At 42.9% G+C, this 24,595-nt stretch overlaps 1 protein-coding gene across 2 annotated transcripts in view; it reads right to left on the reverse strand.

Annotated features, from left to right (window-relative positions):
* Positions 1 to 2,072: 2,072 nt before the first annotated feature.
* The window catches only part of Unc5c (unc-5 netrin receptor C), a 335,667-nt gene continuing 313,144 nt past the window's right edge, over positions 2,073 to 24,595 (reverse strand). For both annotated transcript variants that reach the window (XM_070022304.1, XM_070022303.1), the window contains 4 exons: positions 18,539 to 18,688; positions 16,862 to 17,026; positions 7,597 to 7,775; positions 2,073 to 6,620 (listed from right to left, as the gene is read on the reverse strand). In XM_070022304.1, coding sequence (XP_069878405.1) covers positions 6,455 to 6,620; positions 7,597 to 7,775; positions 16,862 to 17,026; positions 18,539 to 18,688 — 660 coding nt within the window. In that variant the 3' untranslated portion in view covers positions 2,073 to 6,454. The remainder of the gene's footprint in view (positions 6,621 to 7,596; positions 7,776 to 16,861; positions 17,027 to 18,538; positions 18,689 to 24,595) is intronic.

Consider the following 24,595-nt stretch of genomic DNA (forward strand, 5'->3'; position numbering starts at 1 on the left):
ACCACACACACACACACACACACACACACACACAACACACACACACACACACACACACACACACACACACACACACACACGTGATGCTATTCCCTGCAATTGGGCTGAATGTATTGTCTGGGTAGCAAGGGATACATGGCTAAGAGATCTAGGAAAGTGTAAGAAAGAATGCAAATCCAGTTCAACTTGGTCCAGTTGCTGGCCTTTTAAAGAAAAAGGCTCAGAGGAAATACACATTGAGTTTCTAGCCCTACATTTACAGGTGTCTTAATGACTTTAAGAATATGAGTTGGCAGAGACCTTTTCCACTGGCTCTTGTTTACATCACTTGGAATAAAGATGGCCATGTTGGGTGGTTCAGTGGTAGAGCGCTTGCCTTGCATGCCTGAGGCCCTGGGTTCGATTCCTCAGCACCACATAAGCAGAAAAAAATAAAAAAGCTGGAAGTGGCGCTGTGGCTCAAGTGGTAGAGTGCTAGCCTTGAGCTGAAGAGCTGAAGGACAGCACCCAGGCAGACCCCATGACCGGATCCCACCCCCCCCCAAAAAAAAGATGTCCATGTTGCTTTGACCTACATCATCATGGTGCTGAGTGATCAGAAGCCAAGAGTCAGTCAACCTGTAGGCTACAGCATGGTTCCACTTCCCTACAACTCAGGCACCAAACCTCATCCCTGCTGAGTGTTGTTAAGCTCCACAGCCTTTGGAGTTTAAGGATGACATAGGCTTTAGGCTCACTTTGAAGGGACCCTGAAGGTTTATTTGTTTGTGGTCAGTCCGGGGCTTGAACTCAGGGCCTGGGCACTGTCCCTGAGCTGCTTTTGCTCAAGGTTAGTGCTCTACCACTTGAACCACAGTGCCACTTCTGGCTTTTTCTGTATATGTGGTTCTGAGGACTTGAACCCAGGGCTTCATGCATGCAAAACAAGCACTCTACCACTAAGCCACCTTCCCAGCCGGACCCTGAAATTTTATTACCTGCAGTTTATTGATTTGTTAAAGCACAATCTGCAATGGGATGGCTGGTGGGGAGCTGATTCTCAGGGAAACTTACTTGTATTTGGGATTTGTTAGCTTGTTTTGATTTTGGGGTCAATACCAGGGCTGAACTCAGGGTTTAGCACTCTAATTGCTTGATTGTAGGTGGCACTCTACCACTTGAGCCATATCTCCAATTCAGTGTGCTGCTGATTAATTGGAATTAATTGGAATTTTCTGTGCCAGGTTCTCTTTGAACCTTGACCCACAGATCTCAGTCTCTGGAGTAGCAGGGATTATAGATGTGAGCTACTGGTGCCCAACTACTTTTCTTGTCCACAACTAGTAGGCCATGACTGTCATGATAGTCTGCAGGGCTTTCCAATCTAAGTCCTGGAATATCTCTGGTCAGATCTCTTCAATGTATAGTCATCGGAGTATTCAGAGGACTGAGGAGCAGCCTGTGAAAACTGCCTGGCTTTGTATGCTCCTCTGTTTATGGCCTGCTGGCTGACTTGAACTGGTGATTCCTCCTCAGCCTTGCTAAAACAGGCCTGAGGCAAACAATACCTTTGGTTGAACAAGTGCATTAATATCCCACCACAGATCGATCCGGGAAGCGGTCAAGCTCACTGGAAATCCAAGGGCCATAAACTCTTCTGCAGACAGACTTTTATAGTAGGGTTTTCCTAAAGCATGCACAGCTACATGGCCAGTAAGATGAAAGGATTTGGAAGTTTACAGGCTGTAGAGAAATTGCTCTCTCCACTTCTCAAAAACCAGTTTCCATCCCAGATTCTGGCTTCTCTGGGATATATGGACATGAACTTAAATAATACCAGTGACAATATATTTCCCATATTCTGTATTCTATTAACAAACCATCAGAAATTCAAGGGCAACTTTTTCAAAGTGATCCTTGTAGCCAGAGTGGAGAAAAACAGATCTCTTAGGGTAGAGAAATAGAATTTCATTGCACAGAGGAAAAGGTCTAAAGATATAGTTCAGTCAACATTACATCAGGATATTTTAAAAATATAAAAAGTATAAAAACAAAAATGAAACATAATAATAGTTGATCCTATGAGGCACTCGAAAGATTAAAAAAAGTTTTATTACATTGAGATAATAATAAAAATATTTGTTTCCTTATTGGATCTATAAAATCTAACACTCATTGGTCATCATCTTTACAAATAATTGGTTTTGGAGCAGTGATATTCTGATTGGCAAACATGTTCTCAAAGCACATGGCTGGAGCTTCGTTACATCTGCACCGTGTTTTGTGGCCCTCCTGTCTTTAGGAAGCCAGCCCTGGCATAGCACTGAAGTCTCCATGTGAATCAACTGACTGGTCTAGAATAATTGCTCAGCAAAAGCTAAACTTCACATTCAACGTGAAGACTGAACAACTCAGCAAGAACCCTTCCCTATTTTCTTTACATACTCTTGGAAGTCCCTCTATAACTTTACATTTGACCTCTGGGGGGAAGACTACAGGTGCAGAGGCCTGTGGGTTCTAGAAAAAGCCATCAGCCTACTGCTCCCCAACTTTACCCATTGTTTGCAGAAGCATGAGTGGCTGATAAGTACACCTGCCAAGTTCCCAAGACACAGATGCATAGGTCAGACTCTTCATACTGTCCTCCAGAAGAAGTGAAGGGTGAGCCCTAGATGTTTGCTTTTAAGATATCTGACTTCTAGCAGAAATCTGTGACCCAATGCCTCATTTACAGAGCATCCTGAATGCAGTCCCCAGGTATTTCCTCTAAAGAATGGCTCTACTCTTTGATAGCTGAGAGATGAAACACAGTAAAAGAAAATGAAAATGGCCTATGATATGATGCAGTATGAAACTGGACACACCACCAGGACAAGTGACCTGTCCTGCTTTCTGTGGCAGGTGACTGCTGAGGAAGAGGTCTGTAAAAGGTCTTGTGTCCTGTATGACCTGACTTGTCCCCCAAGCTTGTCTTCATCATGTACCTGGAAGCACTTCAAGAAAAGATGAATTCATGTGACAAACAGTGAGAACCAGGATGAAACCCTGCCTTTGGACTAGCAAATGGAGAAGAAACGAATCTTTTCTACTTCTTGATCACAGCCACATTTCCCCTTTCCTTAAATACAGTATTTCCATTTGCATAGGCAAGGCTTCTAAGCAGGTACTTCTTATGTTGCCAAAGATAAGCATTAGGGAACTAAGAAGAAGGAGATTTCCAATGCATAAAACCTAGTGGAAATTATAGCTCTTAAAGATGATACCTTCTAAAGACACTTATATAGCTTTTGTGCATGTCTGTGAACAAGAAAGCATCTTAAGACTTGTATACGAACGAGTTAATGGCCAACATAAAATAACATGAAAGTTTGAGATGGGTCATTTAAGTGAAAAATGCGATGATAATAATAAAAATCATACATTTCAAGCGGAAAATCCTTTACATTTGTTGAATTCGGCAGGTACTGACTGAAAACACCAGTCCACCTCTGGTGAGCTGTATCAACTGCAAGGTAGACTGTGCTTCATGCCACTAGAGGGCACCATGCACAAATGATAGCCTTTCCACTCACTTGAAGCCCAGTTTTCCCTCAAGTAGTACAGAAGCCAGACCAGGCACACAGGATGGCCTATAAATGGCTACCTAAGAAATGAACTGTTGTTTCTAAGTTGGAAAGATCAATCTAACAGTTCTTAGTGACACCATCTGACGTATGGTTTGTTGCGATGTGGCAGCAGTCACGCACTTGATAAGAAACAAAACATTTTACATGACTGATGAGAACCTCACAAGAAATCAATCACTCTTCCCTTTTTTTGGATGCATTTTTGAGTGGTTAAAAGCAAGAATGTTTAGATGATTTTGAACCCTAAGAACCCTGCATCACTTCCAACAATATTGTGCCTATTATGCTCAATAATCACTTGTGGTCGTGACTTTTTAAATTAGTAAAAGTTTTGGAAATGACTCATCTAGATAACTCTATCTTTGTTCCATTCCGTTTTTGTCATGAGGCAGAGAAGTTCCTTTTAGCATTCAGTTCAGACTTCTAGTTCTTGATTTCTATTGGTAATTTCACAACTCAACTACTGAAGAACAATCTTAGCAAGTTTATTTCAAGATATAGCCATGGACAACACTTTTCTTTCCTTCGTTTCCTTCTTAAAAGTAATCTGTTTAAGGTTTTCCAATTTAATTCTAACTCACTGGTGAAAATGTGATCATCTAAATTTGCTTATCCCCCTCTATAATCAATGGAATAGGTATTTTTAAATATGGAAATTTTATATATGGAAATCACAATGCACAAGATGATCAGATAAAGATTATACTCTATCTATCTATATATCTTAAAACAGAGAAGATAAGAAATAAATGGCATGAAGGAAGAGGCTTGGAAACAAAGTCTCTCTATCAGTAAAGATGAGTCTAAAACCAAGAAGTAACTTAACAGGAGAGGGAACATGTGGGAAGCTGGGAAATGCACAGAACAATTTCTCAGCTAAAATCAGTCAGCAAGCTTGATTCCTCTCTGTCTCTGTGCAAACCAGGGTCGGTTCTATTTTGTGGGTTCGGATGCAAGCATGTGTGTGCTTCGTACTCAGTTTGGATGTGGTTATTGATCTGCTGACTCTTCTTCCCATATCTGCTGAAAGAGTCTACCATGGTCCCAAAGGAAACCTCACAAAGTTGTCTGTTGGCTCACATTTTATAGGCTAGAAGGGCTAATGAACTTTTGCAAATGCTAGTGAGTACTATTAAAATAAAGGTGAATGGGTTTGGGGATAGCAAAACACACCAAGGTCATCCTGCTGGGTGCACTTGTAAGACTGGTGATAACATGGTCAAATGTGCCCCAAGACAGAAGGTTAGATGGGCAGGGGTCCCATGGCAGGACAAGAAAATGATAGTTACGGAATGTCATCTCTCAGTGAGAAACATCATACAGCCATACAAAGATGAGACTGGAAAGCTGAACAAACATCTGGAAGGTTAGAATAATTCTCTTCCAAGTCAACACTGGTGGAAAGGTAAAGAAGCCCAGGCAAAAGGCTAGCCCACATCTGAATGATCCAGCTCAGAGTTCCTTGTGAAGTCCAGACGGATGGAGGAGACTGGAGGTGTGGTAATGGGAGTCCCACCGTGGGAGAAGCTGCAGATGATCTTATTGCAGTTGATTAGAAACTGAGCTTGATTGGATTGCAGTGCCTTTCCCAAGGTAGCACAGGTAGACAGACTTCAATACAGGACAACAACCGGTGTCCTGATTTCCAGTTTGAGGACTTTTCTACCAACTGTGCTGCCCCTAAGGTACACCCAGTTTGATGGAACTCACAATCACAAGATGAAGTGAACTTTGTAGACTATCCTTCCCATAATAAGACTCAGAGGAGAAAGACTTTGCCTGAGCAAGCTGAAAGAACAGATGGGCAAAGCCAGTGAAGATTGACTAGCTTTTTGGAATGGTATAGAAAAGTCATTATTCAAGGAAGCAATGCCTATTAAACTAAACTGGTGCCCATCCACCACGCTGTCACACATGTGTAGGAGACAGGCCTAGTCAATTACCAAGCACTAACAGTACTGCTAACTAAAGCCAAAACTAAAAGAGAATCATTTTACTAGAATACTTGTAGATACGCATCAATAACAATGATAATAATGATACCTTTAAAAAGCACTTGTAATAGCATATTACACACACACATGTCATGAAGGAATGTCTGTATGGTTGAAGATGAATCAGTGTCTTCCCTGCAGAGCTACAGCTTTCTTCCCAAAGGACATCCGATGAGCCCAATCCCACCCCAAGGCATTAAGAACTCAGTCATTTCTCCTTAGCACTTCCCTGATACAAACGGTAACACTGGTTCTACAAAGTTCCAGAAACAGGAACGGTGATGGGGGCAGGGGGGTGGCTATTGTCTGAGACACTCAATGTACACAATTTGTAGCCAAAACAAAACAACAACAACAACAAAAAGTCTGCGATTTCTCTGCAAATCACTAATCTGTAATAGACACAACAAACCGTCCACAGCTTCAACTCCAAATGATCTGAACAAAAATAGAACAAGCCATGGACAGTGTCTGCATCCCTGTCCAATCTGATGTAAACAACATTTGTAGAAATTGGGTTTGTTAAGAAAGTTTATCCATAGAGCTGGATAGCAATAAAAAGCGTTTCCTAGGAAACTGTAAGATCCTGTACCATACAGCATACAGCCCAACTAAGAGGAAAATTAGAGTGATTTCTAAATTCAAGGTACAAATTTACACAACTTTTCTTAACTCCCGAGGTGCTGTCCGAGGAGAGTGGGCGTGTACATGGGTGGTGGCCTTTTTCCCAGTGCTCTCTGCTGCCATCTTGCCTGTAAAGCTCATTGGTCGGGTCTGGGTTTCCCTCCCGGCTGTGTGTTGTTCTCTGGACAGTCACAGACTCCCTGCATGTTTTTCATTTTCCAGTGTGGTCAATCAATACTGCCCTTCTGCTGCTAGAGACACCACTGTTTCATGTCTGCCCATTTCTTCCAAGACAGCTGCCAGCATGCTCAGATTTCCATCTGGGAAGTTTTGGGCTTCCCAGAGATCCAGGATGACGCCAGTTGGGCTCGATTTGGTGGCAAAGTAATTCAAGTACCTGTAAATGGGGAATGGGAAAAATGTGCTGAAAGGCATGCCTTTGGGATCCGTTTTCTCTTCTGTTTTTAGTCCACTAAACTGGTCTGCCTTAGAGCATCTGTCTTTAAGCATCTCAGCTCCATTGTGGTTTACAGTGAACCCTTCTAAATGACTAGCCCATACTTAATTAGATCAGCCCCACAGAGGAGACGAGCTGTGTAACTTTGTTAACCTCAACTCGGAGTAAGATAATTTAAGAGACAAGATGCCTATGGGTCATATCCTAATCAGGAAATCAAGAGACTTGTGTGTTCTCTTCAGCTCAGACTCTCTGACTGTCTTAACGTGTGCCATGCTATGTCTTTTCATTTTTTTTTTCATGCCAGTCATGAGGCTTGTGCTCTTGCTTAGCTTTTTTTTCACTCAAGACCAGTGCTCTACCTCTTGAACCGCCTTTCTACCTCCAGCTTTTTGCTGGTTCATTGGAGACAAGGGTCTCAGGGATTTCTTTGGCTGGGCTGACATTGAATCAAGACTCTCAAATCTCAGCCTCCTGAGTAGCTAAGATTCTAGGTGGGGGCCACTCGTGCCCAGCTGGTGCCTTTTTTTTTATTTGGTTATGATGCCAACTTTCTGCAAAGTGGTGTCTCTTGTGCTCTGTTTATGTTTCATGCCAGTTGTGTGAGCATGCTAATTTTCCATCAAGCATCAGGGCCGGTTGAAAATCCTCCTTAGAAGGATTTAGCTCATCCATTTGGCAAAGTAGATCATAAAACTTGATACCAAGTTTTATAAATGTCAAATAAACCCAGAATATCTCTTGGAACTGGGTTTGCAAGCCCTTCGCGTAAGATTCAAGGAAGCAGTGTCAGACACGTTTTCTGAATAACAACATAAACAGCTGAATTGAAGGATGTAGTCTGCCCAACCATGACCGTCCCGGGAGACCTGGGTTTGGCAGAAAACAGCTGGCCCTGAAGCCTGGCCCCACCCACCTGTCCAGGTTCAGTTTATGAGCCAGCATCCTCCAGTCATGGCCTCTGGTTTGTGGCGCATCCAGGCTGCTGCACAGCTTCTGCCGGATGGGGAGCGGGATGCTGAACGCGCTGGGCCCTGTGACGGTGGTGATGGTGCTGGCCGGGTCCAACAAGGGCAGATCGATGCCAGTAGGCTCCTGGAAACAAACAAACAAACAAAAACAGCACAGCTTTATTTCTGAAGACAGAGCAATCCCTATTGAGCCCATTAACATAAGGCCTTGCTTTGCAAAAAAGCAAGAGTGCTCTTTTTCTGCTTAGGAAGCCATTGCTTCGTCCTCAGTTCAACGTGGTGAGTCAGTCTTCCTAACCAGGGAGAGAGGAAGGTCGCCATCTTGGAGCTACTTCTGCAGAGGCTTGTATTGCTCAGGATAGAGCCGGAGGGAAAACTCTCATGTCATTCCCTGAGGGGATTCTCCAGGGAGAGAGAGAAAAGAGGCAAAGCTGGTGCTTCTGAAAGTGTAGCTTTTAAGGGGGAGAATTGCTCAGAAGAACACTTGCGAGAGAACCAACATCAGATCAGAGATGAGAAGGATGACAAAGAGAACCTGTAGGAATCACCTGACTCTGCAGGGAAGGGAGTGAATGCCCCCTGCCCTCTCTAACCTGGCAGCAGGAGGCTAGCTGGCATCTGCTCTCAATGGAGGGACTGGAGCAAGGCGAACAGACAGCAAATTAAGACAATTTTTCAAAAGAAAAATAGTCAACAGTATATTTAGGGCTCGATGCTAACGGCATCCTCCAATTGCTGAACCTACTTTCTTTTTTTTTAAAGTCTAATTTTAGTAGAGAAAACCATAAATTGGCTCTTAAAATAGTTTCAGCTCATAAAACAGCACAAATGCAAAATTTGGAATTTCACCACAAGAGAAACTCTCTAATCATTTTTCTCATTGCTTCTGCTGGATAAAAAGGCAAAAGCAAAGGATGCAATAAAAGAAAATCTACGTAATCCACTTTAAATGCCTCCCTCTTTCTCTTTTAAACAGGTAACACCTTGGTGTATAGAATTAGTCACACTAGCCACGTAGGCTTAGCCAATGCTTCTGTGATGTCTTGATGGGCACATAGCTCTGTGTGTGTGTGTGTGTGTGTGTGTGTGTGTGTGTGTGTGAATGACACTGTTGTCCAGAGTCCCCCAAATTTTACCAAGCCTTCTTGCTACTGGTACTGTGGGGTGCAGGGGGGTGATGTCAGCCATCTGAGTCCCATGTGACCGGTGGAGTTTCCAGAAACAGTTTTCCAGAATCAACACCTAAAGCTGACTTCTCCAGTGGGTATAATTTTACCACACAGGGGGCTCTGTTGGGGCCTGGATTGCTTGAAGGTTTTTGTGTGTATGTGAGCAAAATTACACTATTTTGGGAGCTGGTCATACTGGCTCACGTCTGTGGTCCTAGCTACTCAGGAGGCTGAGATCTGATGATCAGGTTTCAAAGCTAGCCCAGGCAGAAAATATTTATGAGATGCTTATCTCCAATTCGCAAGCAAGAAGGTGGAAGTAGAGCTGTGGCTCAAGTAGAAGAATGTCAGCCTTGAACAGAAAAGCAAAGGGACAGTGCCCAGGCCCTGAATTCAAGCCGCAGTACAGATAGGTACCACACACACACACACACACACACACACACACACACACACACACACACACACACAAAGTCTCCACTACTTTTTGCCATAAAATGCACAGAGGTGTTGGTTCTGATTAGTGTTAGACTCAAAATCCAAAGCTTGGCAACGGATTCCATCAGCTCCTTTGTATTTGCTCCATCACATACCAGGTCTAAAGGACAGTGATATGAGGCACAAACATGTCCAGTCGTAGGTGGGGTCTCAGAAGGAGGATCACAATCTGTAGCTTTCCCCCTTAGGCACAGAGCTCTTCCTAAGGGGGTGGAGAAAAGAGTTCCTGACCTCTGGGTGCCTGGGACTCAGAGGAAGGTGAGTAGGAGAGTGGTCTAAGGACAAAGGTCAGCGTTTGTTAATCGATTTATACTTGGGATGTCTGAACCCAATGGACTCAATGCTTACAATGGGAATAGAATTATATATGGCCAGCACAACTCAATGCCATCACCCATAGTGAAGTTTGCTTGCTACTTTCCTGGACAACATCTCCTAATCTATAGAAAACTACCCTAATTAAGTAGCAATGGAGGTCAAAGTCTGGTTATTGCAGTACTCTGGGCCTTGTGTTACCAGATTCATACTGTTCAATATACATACATGCACACACAGAAGGAGACATATTTATTTATACAACTTTTGCTCATCTGTTGAGCAGTTCATTTCTCAGCTACTGTGAATATTGTCACAATAAGCATGGGTATTCAGATATCTCGTTAGCATGCCAAATTCATATCCTTTGGACATACATCCTGGGATTTATATACTCATTTATATTCTCACCAACAGTGCACAGCTTCCTTTTCTCCACATCTCCATTGGTTCTCTTTTGACCCTTTGATGCCAGCTATTCTGACTGGGTAGAGCTGAGAGCTCACTTTCATGTACTGGTTGCTCATTTTTGTGTCTATTTCTTCTTCTGAGAAATGTTTCTTCAGATCATTTAACCATTCAACTAAATTAGGTTACTTATTAAAAATGTTGATGGTTTTTAAAATCGTGTTTTGGATAATAATCCTCTATCGTATAAACTACTAGTAAACATCATGTGTTTATACTGTTGGTTGTTTCATTTTCTGTGCAACTTCTTCCTTTGATGTCAATCCAGTTGTCAAGTTCTGCATTCTTTTTTTTTTCTTTTTTTCACTCTACACTTTGGGGTCTTCTCTAGAAAAATCACTACCTGAATCAGTTTTGAACTGATTTCCCTCATGCTTTCTTCTAGTACTTTAACAGCTTTACATCTTGTATTTAGGTTGAAATCCATTATTTTATTTTATTTTATGTTGTCTGTTGTGAGGCCTGACCTCTGGGTCTGGGCACTGTCTCTCAGCTCCTCAGCTCAAGGCTAATGCTCTACCACTTGAGCCACAGTGCCACTTCTGGCCTTTTCTGCTTGTGTGGTGCTGAGGAATCAAACCCAGGGCCTCATGCATTCAAGGCAAGCATTCTACCACTGAGCCACCTTCCCAGCCTGGAATCCATTTTGAGTTGATTTTTGAACTTTTTATTTCTTGCATTTCTTCGAGTAGAGAGTTTCTCTATCCTTCTCCGAATCGACATGATCACCAACATTGTGCTTTGCACATATAACTACTCTGATAATTGATTTGAATGAGAGAAATTTTCTTTTATCCTACTATGGGAAAAGGATAGTGCTCACTCCTGATAGAACTCTGCCCAAAGATTTGTGTGTTAAACTTCCTTCCAACTAAATTTGACTGGGGGATTCGTCCTTTGCATTTTCTTTTTGCTGGTAATGGGGTTTGAATTCAGAGCCCAGTATTTGTTCCAGTTGCTTGCTCAGCTGGTACTCTATTACTTCAGCTACATCTCTACCCTGGCCAATTTGCTGGTTCATTGAAGCAGTCTCGCAGACATTTCTGCCCAGGCCTTAAACTATAGTCCTCAGATTTCAGCCTCATAAGTAGCTAGGATTACAGGCATGAGCCACTAGAGCCTTCCTAGTTCCTTCTTGTTATTAAATCCTGAAGTGAGTTTCAAATAGACTTACATCGTAGGAAGATCTATTCCACATATACATTTTGTTCCTCTCCTTTTATTTAAAGAGCAAAAAACCATTGTCATTTTATGTTAGAAGCAACATCTTGATCTACAACCCAGGCTACTCTGCCCTGTAAGAGCTGTAGGGCATAATTTCTTATATCTCTTATCAGAAGGCTGATAATAGCCTTGCAGATAAAAGAAAACTGCTTATATACATTTATGTTTAAATACCTTGTAATAATTTCAGTTGCCATTAGTTTTTTTTCTTTTATTCCAGGTAAAAAGAGCCACTACTCTCACAGAATGCTTATTATAATAATGGTTTATGACACTTATGCCATCTGTCTTTGATGTAATGATTCCCTTAGTTACGCATTAGATTTTTCAACATTAGGCAAACAGCTGCTATGGGTGATGGCACACGTGTCAGGCTTCACTCATGCTAAGCATATTTCTCTGAGTTACCTAAACCCTAGCACCAACTTTTATATTTACTTATTGAGATAGAGTCTCATTATTTTGCCTACACTGGCTTTGAACTCCTGAACCAAACAACCCTGCCCCAGGCTACTTGTTAACTACAACTCTAGTTGCCTATCCCTACCTGATTTACTCACTCTTTCTAGAGTCACATAGTTCCAACAGTCATTTTGAATGTTCCATGGAAGAGGTAATAGCTAGATCAACTACAGCAGTAATGTACTTTGTTTATGTTGACCAGTGGAATACAAAGGAAGGCCTGGGTATAAGCCACGTATCTATAGTCATCTGATTTTTGATAAAAGTGTCAAACAGTACCTAAGAAAAGGAAAGCCCCTTAAATAAATGGTATTAGCAAAGTGGAGTTCCACATGTAGAAGACTGAAACTAGATAGCTATCCTTCATCCTGTACAAAAATCAATTCAAAATGAACCAAAGACTTTAATATATAAGATCAACTACTACTGGAAATCTCAAGGGAAACAAGTTATAGCCATAGGTAGTGAATAGAGATCTCCAATTCTTAAGGAACTAAGAGCAAAAATGGATAAATGTTATTGAATAATACTAAAGAGCTGCACAGCGCCCCCCTCCCAATTATCAACATCAAGGACCAATCTATAGAATGGGAGAGAATCTTTTCCAGCTATTTAGTAGATAATTGAGTATTATCCAGAATAAAGTGCTCAAAAAATTGGTCACCAAAAGAAAAAAATCCAATTAATAAATGGGCACATGCATTGAACAGACAAAATCTCAAAACAAGTACAAACGGTCAGTAAGGTCATGAAGGAAGGTACAACATTCTAAGCCATAAAGGAAATGCAAGTTGCCACAATACTGAGAGTCAATCTCACCCCAGTCAGGATAGCAATCATCAAGACAACAAACAGCAACAAATGCTGGGCAGCACTGGGGGCGAGGGGAAAACTCTTATACATTGTTGATGGGATGTAAATGAGTACAGCCAATGTGGAAGTCAGTTTCCTTAAAAACACTAAAGACAGAGCCACATATGACCTTGATATACCATTTACTGGCATGGAGCTGAAGGTCAAGAAAATACCTACCCAGTCATGTCTATAGTACTGCTTTCATAACACCCAAGTTATAGAGTCAGACTAGGTATCCAGTCTAGCTGGTGAGTGCAGAAAGTATGTGTGACTATATATACACACATGTATATGATATATATGTATGTATGTATATGTACATATATACAAACATGCAATGGGGTATTATTTAGCTACACAGAAGGAAGAACTTATTATCATTTGCAGGCAAATAGATAGATGGAACTGGAGAGCATCATGTTAAACCAAATAAGCCCGCCTAACACAAATATTGCATCTTCATTCTCATATGGAAATCTAGGCCTAAAAAAGTGACATGAGTGAAAAATGAGGACTATTTTGGGGGCAGACTCCATTGAGAAGGGGAGGGTGAACATGGCTGAAGAACTTCACATACGTTGATGAAAACAGAATAATGGAAATGGTTTAGAAAGTAGATATTAGATGAGTAATGGAGGAGAGGAATGTGATCAAAGTGCCTTGTATGCATGTATGGAAATATCACAATGAAAGCATTTTGTCCAAGTAATATATGCCACTGCAAAAAGAGCAGCTCTCCTGGAGTGACATTACTTTGTATGTTTTTAATAGTCTCTGCTATGGGCCAGTTGTTAATAAAGATAGATGATCAGGGAAAATTAAGAAATGATGACAGTGTTCACTGTAATCTGGAAAGTTACTATTAGATGATAACTAGTTCCCCTAAAGCCACATCATTTCTGGGGTTCAGAACCATGAGCTTTATAAAGCAACCCAGGTTACACAAACTTGGGAACATGTACCATCTCCTTTAATCTGGGAACAAATTTGCCTTTGCTTATATTTAGCTTTTATTTGTTTATATAGAAATGGAGGGGATTTTTAGTCTACTTTGATCGGTAGGAAATGTGAAGCCTTTGAAAAGCTGATAATGGACACCACAGATTGGGCTGAAAGAATTTACTAGAAAACCCAGTTATCCCAATAAGAACAAAAATGGTGAACATAAATGGGTCCCATTGGTTAAATTCTGTTCACAGCACTTACTAACATTCACTCATCCAATTTCCATAACAAGCCCACAGACCAATTTAGGCATCATGTAACTGGGGCTGTAGAATAAATAATGGCCTACATTTCTATAGAACTGTCCACTTGGCACATTGTTATACTAGGTCTTTGTGGATTGATTCAACAGAGGTCTGAGAAAAAAGTGAAGTTTCTTTTCCTTCTCTCTACTAGTGTTGCCCTGGGTGGAGATGGGTAGCTCTCTGTTTATTACTGCACACCTGCCTATAAATCTAAAAGGTTTTTAAAAAATAAGAATATATTCAATCATCATGTATCTGTGTCAAGTTAGAAGTTTTTAAAGGACTTTCTGGCAAATGAAACAGAGGAACCCTTGGTGGCTTTTGATATAATCATATCAAGGACATGCTGGTCACCGTGGTCAGCAATTGGTCCTCCACTGGACTGGAAAGCAACAGGGTCATGTGGCTTTACAAGTGCTTGCTGCTGAGGGCCCTTGAGTGATGGGTGGCTGGGGAGAGAGGGCAACACATTCACCACAAGCCAGATCATTCTTGGGAGAAAGGACACTAGAATGGGGACTCCAGCCCCCAGCCACCTTGCCCTGGGACCCGGGAAGGAGCAGAGTACTGAAGAAAGCAACCACAGTGGCGCCATCCCCCCCACCTCCCCTTTGTGGATGTTTTGCCAGTCTCACAATTTCGGATGAGGATCAGGGTGTCAAGACTCCTCAGTCCATTGTTCTCCAGCACAGATCTCCTCATCAGGACCAGAGTGGCCCCTCCCTTCTGTGGGTACCCCAAACTTCATTCATGTGCTAGCCACAATAGTGCCACTCAGTCAGCAGAGCAAAGTCACCACTGTGCGGCTGTGCACTTACCCACAGACGAGGGCCTTCCACGTGACTCTAGGGCTGGCCGCCTCTGGGCAGACTGCAGCCAAGTTGCAAAAGAAACCTTCTTTCCTCTACGTTGGCACCAGAAAGAAGTCCTTAAATTGTGATCACACTGTGCAAAACTGTCCTTTCTCTGTGAGGAGAAGGCGGCCCGGTGGGGGGAAGAGCTACGTGCAGCTCTCTTTTCATTTGCGGCTGCATCTGATCCACCCTTTCAGGGCTCAGCAAATGTTCACGCTGAACAGAAAGCAAGCATCAAAGGACCAGAGCTCCTTGCCCCCCTCCAAAATTCTGCAGCCTTTGTTGTCACGGGAGCTGGGTGGTTATTGAACTTTGCAGACCTGCTGGGCCTGGAAAGTGAAAACACCCTCTGGAGCCAGCAGGGGTGGTGCTGTGGGCCTAGGAGATAGGCCAGCGCATCCAAAGGCCTGGCGGTTACCATGGCACCCTGACACCACCATCATTCCTTATGAATGTCACTGGGGTCTGTGACTAAAGTTGTTTATGAGTCAAAAGTCTCATGAAACTACAGGAGGACAGGATGACCGCACCTCGATGAGCTGTGGGAAAGAAGGATGGAGTGCCAGAGAGCCTGTCTGCTCTCCCTACCATTGCCCGCCCCCCCAAGCCCTGGTTTGCTGAGGAAAATCATCTTTAAATAGGACATGCAGAGCAAGACAATCTGAACAGACTGCTATTTCATCCGTCATTATGCATGAGACAGCGAGGGAGAAGTAGTATTTTAAATCATACGCTGGACGGCTGGAGGGTTGAAATACGACAACCCCATGCTTTGTGGCTCAGCAAGAGGCCCAGGAGCTGAGTCCAGAGAGGCCCAGAAGAGGCCGCCTTCTGACCATTCCCTTATTCGTCTTCCTTTGTTCCGCCCCTGTGAAGGCCTACCACTTTTTCAAACCACAGCCTTTGGATCCAAAGGGAACAGATAAAGTCATGGGCACCTCCTATTTCCTTCCTAGGGCGTTTTAAATAGCAATGATCATTGTTATTACAGTACATATGGACAGATGAAAAAGAAGTCCAACTGACAGACACGAAATTCAGAGTGAAGAAAGGCCAAGCTGATGGCTACCAGGAGGAAGCATGCAGATTTTCTATTTCTGGAACTTTTCCCTAGCGCCCTCGGGAAAGGACAACTCTTCTGCTCCCTAGAGAATGAAGGAGCAAAGGAAAAGAGGACCAAGAGATTTTTTCCCCCTTTCTCACTCTGCTTAGCAGTACATAATTAGGGGGAAGAAAAGGCAACTGGGTCCCTGAGAGGGAACTGGCAAAGCAGGAGGGGCAGATGGCCAGTGTGGGAGGCTGAGACCAAAGTTATATGTGCATACTGCTTAAATGTTACACCCGATACTCAGACCTCTTTTTAACACTTGGAACATGGTTCTTAAATTCATGTTGTGACAGGTGCTTAGACAAACCTCTTTATTTGGGCCTGTGAATTCACTAAAAGTGGCTGAGAAGCTTGGCATTCCAACCTTCATATTTGTGTTGGTCTGGGCTCTGAGTTAACCACCTGACCACTTCAGGGGCATTGAGGAAGATCGGGACTGATGGATCCTGCAGGGCAAACCATTGGTCAGGCAACAATGACTTTCTTATCCTGACCAGACTGATCCTCTCAAGTGATGTCCTGATCACAACTTCTGTGGAACCCCTTGATAATGATCGAGGAGGCCATAGATGATGGCCCAGGGATGTTGAACTGATTCTTCCTCTAGTTAAACCGAAAGCAAATGTCTATAGCTAGAAGATGGGTTGGCCTGTGTCCTGCAGCAAGCCTGTCAGCAATCGATGAAATCCTCTTGCTCTGACCTTTACTGGGGATAAGTAACCTGTGGAATCCTACTAATGATCTATGGATTTTAGGCACAAAAAGCTTGCCATGTTATCATAAGAAATAAGGCTTATTTTTGAAAAAGGATTTCCTGTTATAGTTCTTAATACATCTACCTTGCCAAGAGCATTAACATGTTGTTCTCTTAACCAATAGGACCCGTAAGGAAGCTTGGGAGGACTTCTCTATGGCCTATACTGACGCTGCATGTTGTTTCCCATTCTCAGTCCTCCCAACAGTCATTCTCTCCCCTGCTTTCTAAGAATAACAATAAGGGTCCTTACCTCTGACACGGTACAGTTGAGTTGGAAAATCTGCCCCTCTCCTTCCACTTGCCGCACACACAGTTTGCACACCAGCTCCACGGTGTTCAGGCTAAACCTTTCCAGAGTGAAGGTGCAGTGCAGGTTTCTTTGAGACCCACTCCAGACATGGTGAAAAGGAATTTCCTATAGGATATGAAATTGATACTCCGGCATGAGGAGTGAACACTGACACCGCTGTGCTTCATTGCTAACAGCCTCCTTCTAACAGCTCCATCCCTGTACAGATCCCCCTTCACACATGCAAAACTGAGGCCCAGAGAGGTTAAAAAACGCATTCAACATCAGCAGCCTCAGTGGTAGAGTCGAGATTTGAACTCAGGAAGTCAGCTTCTAGGAGCCATATAACTAACCAGTGCACCCTAATTTGCTCTCCCTCATTGCAAAAGGAGTCATAATAAATGATTTAAAAAAAAACACTTAGAAAGTTCCTAAAATAAATCTCGACATACCATCATTGCTCATTAAAATAAATTCCTGCTGTGACATCCTGGAGGAAAGCAAAGTAATGGAGAGGGTAAGGCTGGATTGCATTTCCTCGCATGACTCTACCCTCTGTCTTCTGGGACACAGGGCCTCCCAAACTCAGTACAGTTGGAAATTAATTGCTATAGAAAAGTGCTTGGCTTAAAAAGCACAAAAGTCTGAAACAGATATTCATTTTCTAAAATTAAGATAGACTCCTATCCATCCTAGGGTGTTGTCATAATAGAGCAATCATGTTGAAATCTAAATATATATATATATATATATATATATATATATATATATATATATATATATGAGAAGGGGTGGATAAAAGCAGAGATTAGGCACCAAGTGAATACACTTGTGATTATTAACAAAGGCAGAGGTTTGCATCCTGTAATTTATGTGTGGGTAAATGCCATGTAAGAGTAAGAATGAGGCTGAGAACTCTTCCCTTCCTAGTGTGTTCATTGACTAAAACCAGGAAGGACCCAATACAACAGTGGCAAGGTGAAGGCGGTTGGATTTGCAGAGCAAGATTCACAGATGTTGACCAAGTCTCATCTCCATGATGGGATGAGGCCTACAATTCATCAGTACCATCTCCTGAGTGTTCAGGCTGGCGGATAGAGGAGTCTGCAAGGAGACTTGGGAATAGTACTTTGATGAATATTTACTTAATAAAATCCTGGTTGTGTTTTATTTAGCTATGTACTTCAAGCTCCCAAACAGGAGGGGTTTCTTCGCACTTCTCAGTTAGCGTTGCTATGCTAGCAACCTGATTTGTGTTTCATGGAATAACAATATCCTATTTTGCCTATGAATACATTCGCAGCCATACTTATCAATTCAGTTAATGTCAGTGAAATCATTTTCAATAAAAGTTAACTGACATGCTAGAACTGGAAATCTGTTTTTGTTTTTGTTTTTACTAAAAATAGGTCAATGATGGTATAACTATTTTAAGGAAAAGTTTCCAAGATGCATTCCTTTACATATGTCCATCAGATATTCTTTAATAAGAGAAATCTTGAATGACCCCAAACTCATTTCAAGAAACAAGTATTGATATAAAAGCAATTTCCAGGCAGAAGATTTCTCAGGTGATTAATAATGTCCACCCTCTTTCCGAATTGTCCCCAAGCCTCTGGTTCCTTTTGGCAGCCTTACCTGATATTTAGCCAGCAGCTTGCTCTTCCAGAGGGAATGGGCAATGTCGTGAATGGACAGGCGCAGGTTGTGGTTGCTGCCTTTAAAATGGAGAGCCTTGGGTTCCTCCAGAAGTTGTCCTCCCAGCTGCCGCTCAAGCTGTAAAACTTCCTACAACGACATGCCGGGAACAAAATACATTATTGACCTGCCTCACTCGAGTTAGCTCCTCTGTCACCAATGGGTGAGTCTCTATAGTGCCTCCTCACAGCAAGGCACACTGGGACAACACTGAGAACCCTTTGTTCAACAGGCCCAGAGGCTCCTTCACACCACAGCTCCTCCTTCCTGCAGAGGATGGGTCTCCAATAAGCTGACTTGTCCATTTTGTCAAGTTAGTCTGCTCCACCCTCATCCCTCCCCACCCCCATGATTGGCAAATAGATGAATTCTTTTCATCAACACCCAGAACCACCAATCAATAAAAAAGAAACTTCAATAAGAGGAAAGAGGTTAAAATATACATATAAACAGATACAGTAGATTTTAATGAACTTTGAAGGGAGGTGGCAAATGATGGAGAGACAAACTCATATGTTAGACTTAATGAAAACCAACCTCAACCAACAACAACAAAAAACCTGTAGTGTGTTTCAGACATTTAGTCCTCTCACTTTTAGTACACATGGACACAAACGCATTAACTTTTTGCTTAAAACGAACCAGCCTCTAATTGCCAATTACTAAAGTTCTGGAATATGCTCTTTACAGGTCCTTTTAGAGGGAATTTTTCTGCTGCTGATTCATCCGTTTCTTAAACAACAAATATTGATCTAAACAGCTGCTGAGATTAAACTTTGGAAAGAACACCCCCACTTCTCAAGAGCTGTGACTGAGAAGAACTTGCTCCCTATTTTATGTACAGTATGAAGATATTACAGGAAGACAAATTCCATCTCCACTTCCATGTCTCAAGCTCCTTAATGGTAGCTAATGAAGCATTTCCAACTACAGCTGTAATTATCCAAACACAAGCACACTGTCAGTTATCACTGGACATAATATCCTGGTTTTCCTTTCCTGGTTGAACTGTCCATTGTATTTCATAGCTCTTCAACATTTTAATGGTAACAATAAGTATAATTTGTGATTTTTCTTTCTTTTTTTTTTAAACGGAGGTCCAGGAAAACATTGAATTTTATTACAAAAATGTAAAATATGATCTTTCTTTTTTGATGATTTTTTTAAGAAATAGAACTCAGGGAATTCAAGAACAGAGGTGTTTAGTCAGAATGCCATCTGCATGTCCTGGGCATCAACCAGGGAACCATGTGCAGAAGAAATCATGAAAAGAATGTCCAGTCACATTCCACAGTCCAGAGTATCCATCAGATACCTGGATGCCCAGAAATGTGTATTTTTCATGCTTTTAAAAATGTTTATTGTAAAGATGCTGTACAGAGAGGTTACAGTTACATGAGTAAGGTAATGAGAACATTTCTGTCAAGCATTATTACCCCCTCCTTTGATGTTCTCATGTTTTGAATGAATGTCCACCCACACACTCATGGTCCAATGAATGCTGAGCTCACCGATAGCATTAATTAGATATAAACAGCTCATGGCAAGCTACTGCTTTCATGGTTCTTAGCCTTTAGATCAGGCTATTAAAATAAAAATAAAACAACAACAACAAAAACCAAGCTGCTGAAAGGTCCTACCAGGTATAGCAAATACGGAGATCATGTGGAATGTGGTCTCCAACAGGAAGTCCTGTAATTAGTCTAGTGGATGCCATAAGGCAAGAGTACCCAGATATAGTAAGTGTGTGGCTTAGCTGCCTGGTGCTATTGACCTGCTCTTTACTGTGGCTGGTGATGAGTAGCTATTCTTCCTGACTGGAGCTGAGCAGTCCGTTGGCCACTCTGACACACATGTTGTGTCACTGGGTCCTGACCGCTGTGCCTGACTTAGCAGGCCTCCAATATCCCTGGAGGTTAAGGGGAGATGCTGATCCGCCCAGCTCAGGGTCCCACATGGCCTTCCCAGACCACCTTCTTGACACTGCACATCCCACTCTGTGACAAGAAGTCAGCCCTGTGTGGAAATGCAGAACAAGAGAAAGGAGGGTTAATTGCAGTTTCTTCTGCTTCGGCAGGAAGGCGTAATGAGCTTATGCTGATCATGTTCCATGTCTAGTTAGCATAATAGAGAAAGCTGATGTTCCCAGTGAACCTGGCACCTGACAAATTCTAAAGCTAAAGTGATGTTTGTTTATAAACCATTAGAAGAAAAGAAACATAATTAGAAATCTTTGAGATTACAGGCATGCCAATCAATCAGTTCTAGCTTCTTTCCAGTATGTCCTAATTACCTCATCAAGACGTCTAAAGAGCAATCGATAGTAATTATCTGATTACTATAGATCTTCAGTATGTCCAAATTATCTCCCTGGGATGTCTGAAAGAAGATGCATTGTATTTGGGGAGGTAATTGTACCCAAGGATGTACAATCTACACCCCATCCTTACAATCAACATAGTCAGCTAGAGGATAGTCGAGCATTATCAGTTTTCTTGGCAGAAACTAGCAGATAAAAAGCTTTAACTGCCTATTGTCCATGACCTTGAAGTCAAGAAATCTAATACTTCATTTAAATTTAAATTCTGGATTAGAGCAGCCTAAGGAAAAGGGTCAGGCTTTTTTTTTTTTGCCACAACCTCAAAAGTCATGGCAAGAGTACTTACTCTTGAGAAAAAGCATCAGAAATAGCTTAGAGAGAAAAAATGAAACATAGTGCCATTTTAGTGATCGTGAGGTTAGAAGACCTATGTGCTCTCTCTATATTTCTTTTCTTTTCTTCTTATTGTGCTGGTTCTGGAGCTTGAATTCAGGGTCTGGGAGCTGTCCTGAGGTTTTGTGCACAAGGCTAGCTTAGCTCTCTACCACTTAAACCACAACTCCACTTTCAGTTTTTGGTGATTAATTAGTGATAAGACTCTTACAGATTTTCTTGTCTGGGCTAGCTTATGATTCTCAGATCTCAGCCTCCTGGGTAGCTAGGATGACAGGTGTGGGTCACTGGTGCTGGTCGCTCTCTATATTCTTAAGCCCTCTACTTCTCCCTTAATCAGGAAAGACGCAAAGTAGTGGCACAGAACAATGAGAAACCTGATGGTTTTCTTCCTCTTAATTGGACCCAAAGTCTGGTAAAAAGATAAACTGACTGCTGTCACTTATACTTCAGAAAGCTGGGTTTAACTGGATCCTTTCATCATTAAATCCTTTTGGTTAATAGGTTTGAGATGCAAAATGTGAAAATAATGGACATGCAAATCAATAAAATATGGATGCAAAGTTCAATGTTTCACTCCTGTCATCTTCCTGGGAGCACTCACTCAACATCATAGGCCTACATCTGTCCTGTCAGGAGCTATGTGAGCTCAGGTAAATCCCTGGCCTGCCTGGCCCAGCTCCTGGTCCATTTCAGGAAGACCGGCATGCGAGCATGTCATCAGGACATCCTATGCTCTGCTCCCAAACAGCTTCTCCATAAGCTGCTTTCGGATCACAACGACTATGATATTTCACACACTCCTGAAAGACAGGCTAGGAGCCAACTAGATTTAAGGTCAAAAGATTTAGGAAGACTTAAGAAAAAAATATCATGACCTTGGAAGGAGAGGCCATAATGAAAATTAGGATCATCTATGCTCTTTGTTCTTAGAAGTATAAAGGTTGCATTCCTTTGCAGAGATTGTCTGCCCTTCCCCTATGCCCAGGGGCTTGCGGAGGCTCTGGACAAATCCACCTGTTATTCTGCTGAAATAGTTCTGCCTGTATAAAAAAAGGTTCTGCTATGGTTTCCTGGTTTGGTTTTTACCTCCGCTCTTACTTTGCCTTGCAGTGACCTCCTCAAAAGCTGGTTATTGACAGTGGTGACTTTTGTCCACATCTCCCTGACCACATAGACATCTAGACACACACAAATCGTAGGTGCAGTGTCATCAAGAGCCGGAGCCTTGACCTCAGAGCCCGCTGTCCCTGGAGATGTGTGAAATCTCCTGGAATGGGATTTTGCAGCAGGGTGATGTCTGCCTCAAGCTGCAGGCCTGAGTGAAAACCGAATCGACTCCAATTGCCTGTGAGAAATTGCTCCAGAGCCAGCAACAAGGGATTGTACAGTAGAAACAAGCAGCTCGCACAATCACCAATTAAACTGAGACATTATCCATGCCAAGCCATTAGCCTGGGCCACTTAAGAGCCACAATAAATCCACGCTGTTTTGAAGGCCTGTGCATAAAGGGAGCTGTTCTGGCCTGTGCCCAGAAGACTTCCAGGCTTCTAGATGTGGAGCTGCCCACACAGGGCCTGCCACAGAGACAGAAGGAGGAGGAGTATGCCTGGAGGCTGTACAACTTCCACACTCTGTTTTTTCTAGCTCCTGGTGGTTGTAGGGGTTTGGTTGATCTGCGTCCTCTGTGACTCTGGTCCCTCTGCCTCCTCCCAGTCGTTCTGAGCTTGGGCGAGTTTCTCTTCAATGACAGCCTCCCATGTGACAGAGTGGCCTAGATACAGGTGCTTGGGGAATCTCTTTAAGACTCTCAGTCTTAAAGCTCCAGCCTGAAGCCTGATACACAGCTGGGAAAATAAATGCCTTTACGCATTGAACCTTAAAGTGCAAGGGGTTGCAGAGCAGGTCTGGCAGGCCCGTGCTCCCAGGGAGGGTAAGTTTCCTCATGCCCTCTGCTTGCCCTTCTTCTTGGCTCACCTTCACTTCTGCTCATTCACTGGGAAGCATGAAGGAGCCTGGTAAGGCAATCAGGGCAGAGCCCTTTCTCATAGAGGTTCAGCATTCTTTTCCAGGGCCGGGAGCAGTCCTGAATGCAGGCCTCTGACATCTCACCACGGCCCTGAGCAGTTGGGCATGCAGGCCCCTGGACACCACATTATGGCCCATTGGCCTTAGAAGACTTGCATGTGAACACCCATTGGTGTGCGCTAGAACAGGCGCCCAATCAGAGGGCTTAAATGATGCACGCAGGCTGCATGGAGTTTCTGATTGGGTCTGGGGAACTATATGTTCCAGGAACTGTTCAATGACCTCGAGAGGCACCTTATTAACTCCTGAACAACTAAGGCCAGGAAGAGCCCTCCCTTGCGATCCTGTTTAGGGGAATTTCCGTGTTCTTGGACTCAGTCTTGGAGATCATAGAGACAAAGCGTCAGGTGTTCAATAGTTACATTTTCTTGATCACTTTCTTCTTATCCCCCCCTCCCTCTTCTGCTTCTCTAGACCAACCTCTCCTTGCCTCTGCCCTTCAGGAAAACTCTCCCAACTTCATCCCTTCCCATCTGTGCCTCCTTCTTCCCCAGAGGAATTTGTTTTAATCTCCTTTGTCTCCAGGGATAATTAGGCCTCTTTTTTTCTTTCTTCTATCTCTGTTTATTTTCTCTCCAAATAATTTCTCATCATTCTTTCCTTTTTCCTAATTAGCATCTCATCAGCCAGGGAAAGGGTAAAACACGTGCTTAAAGAAATCTTCTGTAATCCATTGAAGAGAAGGTTGGAAGGTTCAGTCAATGGCTTTCTTTGACTCTGTCTCTTTTCATTGTTTCGGGATGTTACTCATCCCTCCATTCTCAACAGCACCATGGAAGGCTGGGTTGGAGCATCTTTTACTACGAAGGCGTTTTGGATCAGCACCAGGTCCATGAACAGGTAGCAGAAGCGACGGTGAGGAAGTGCCTGTGGTTGCTACCCCGGCAGAGCATAAAGAGCAGAGCAGCCAGCTTACACTCCAGCTGCTTTGCTTTGTTTCTGCTTTGCCTGGTGGAGGTGATGCCTCCCTGTGCTCTGTCCACAGTGCTGACTAAACTGTGAGGTCTGAGTAGCACTACTGCCACTACCACCTTCTGTGACCTTTTGCACAGAGCTCTCCAAGACACAAAGAGCCAACCTAGCACATATTCAGCATGTCCCATATGCTAAACCTCAGAAGACCAACCCTCCATGATTGTGCTGACTAGTGTTTGAAAAAAAAGCATCACATCTGCCATCAGGTTTTGTGGAACCT

Source organism: Dipodomys merriami, unplaced genomic scaffold (assembly GCF_024711535.1).
Source record: "Dipodomys merriami isolate MVZ:Mamm:240054 unplaced genomic scaffold, mDipMer1.0.p SCAF_15, whole genome shotgun sequence".
NCBI classification, from domain to species: Eukaryota; Metazoa; Chordata; class Mammalia; order Rodentia; family Heteromyidae; genus Dipodomys; species Dipodomys merriami.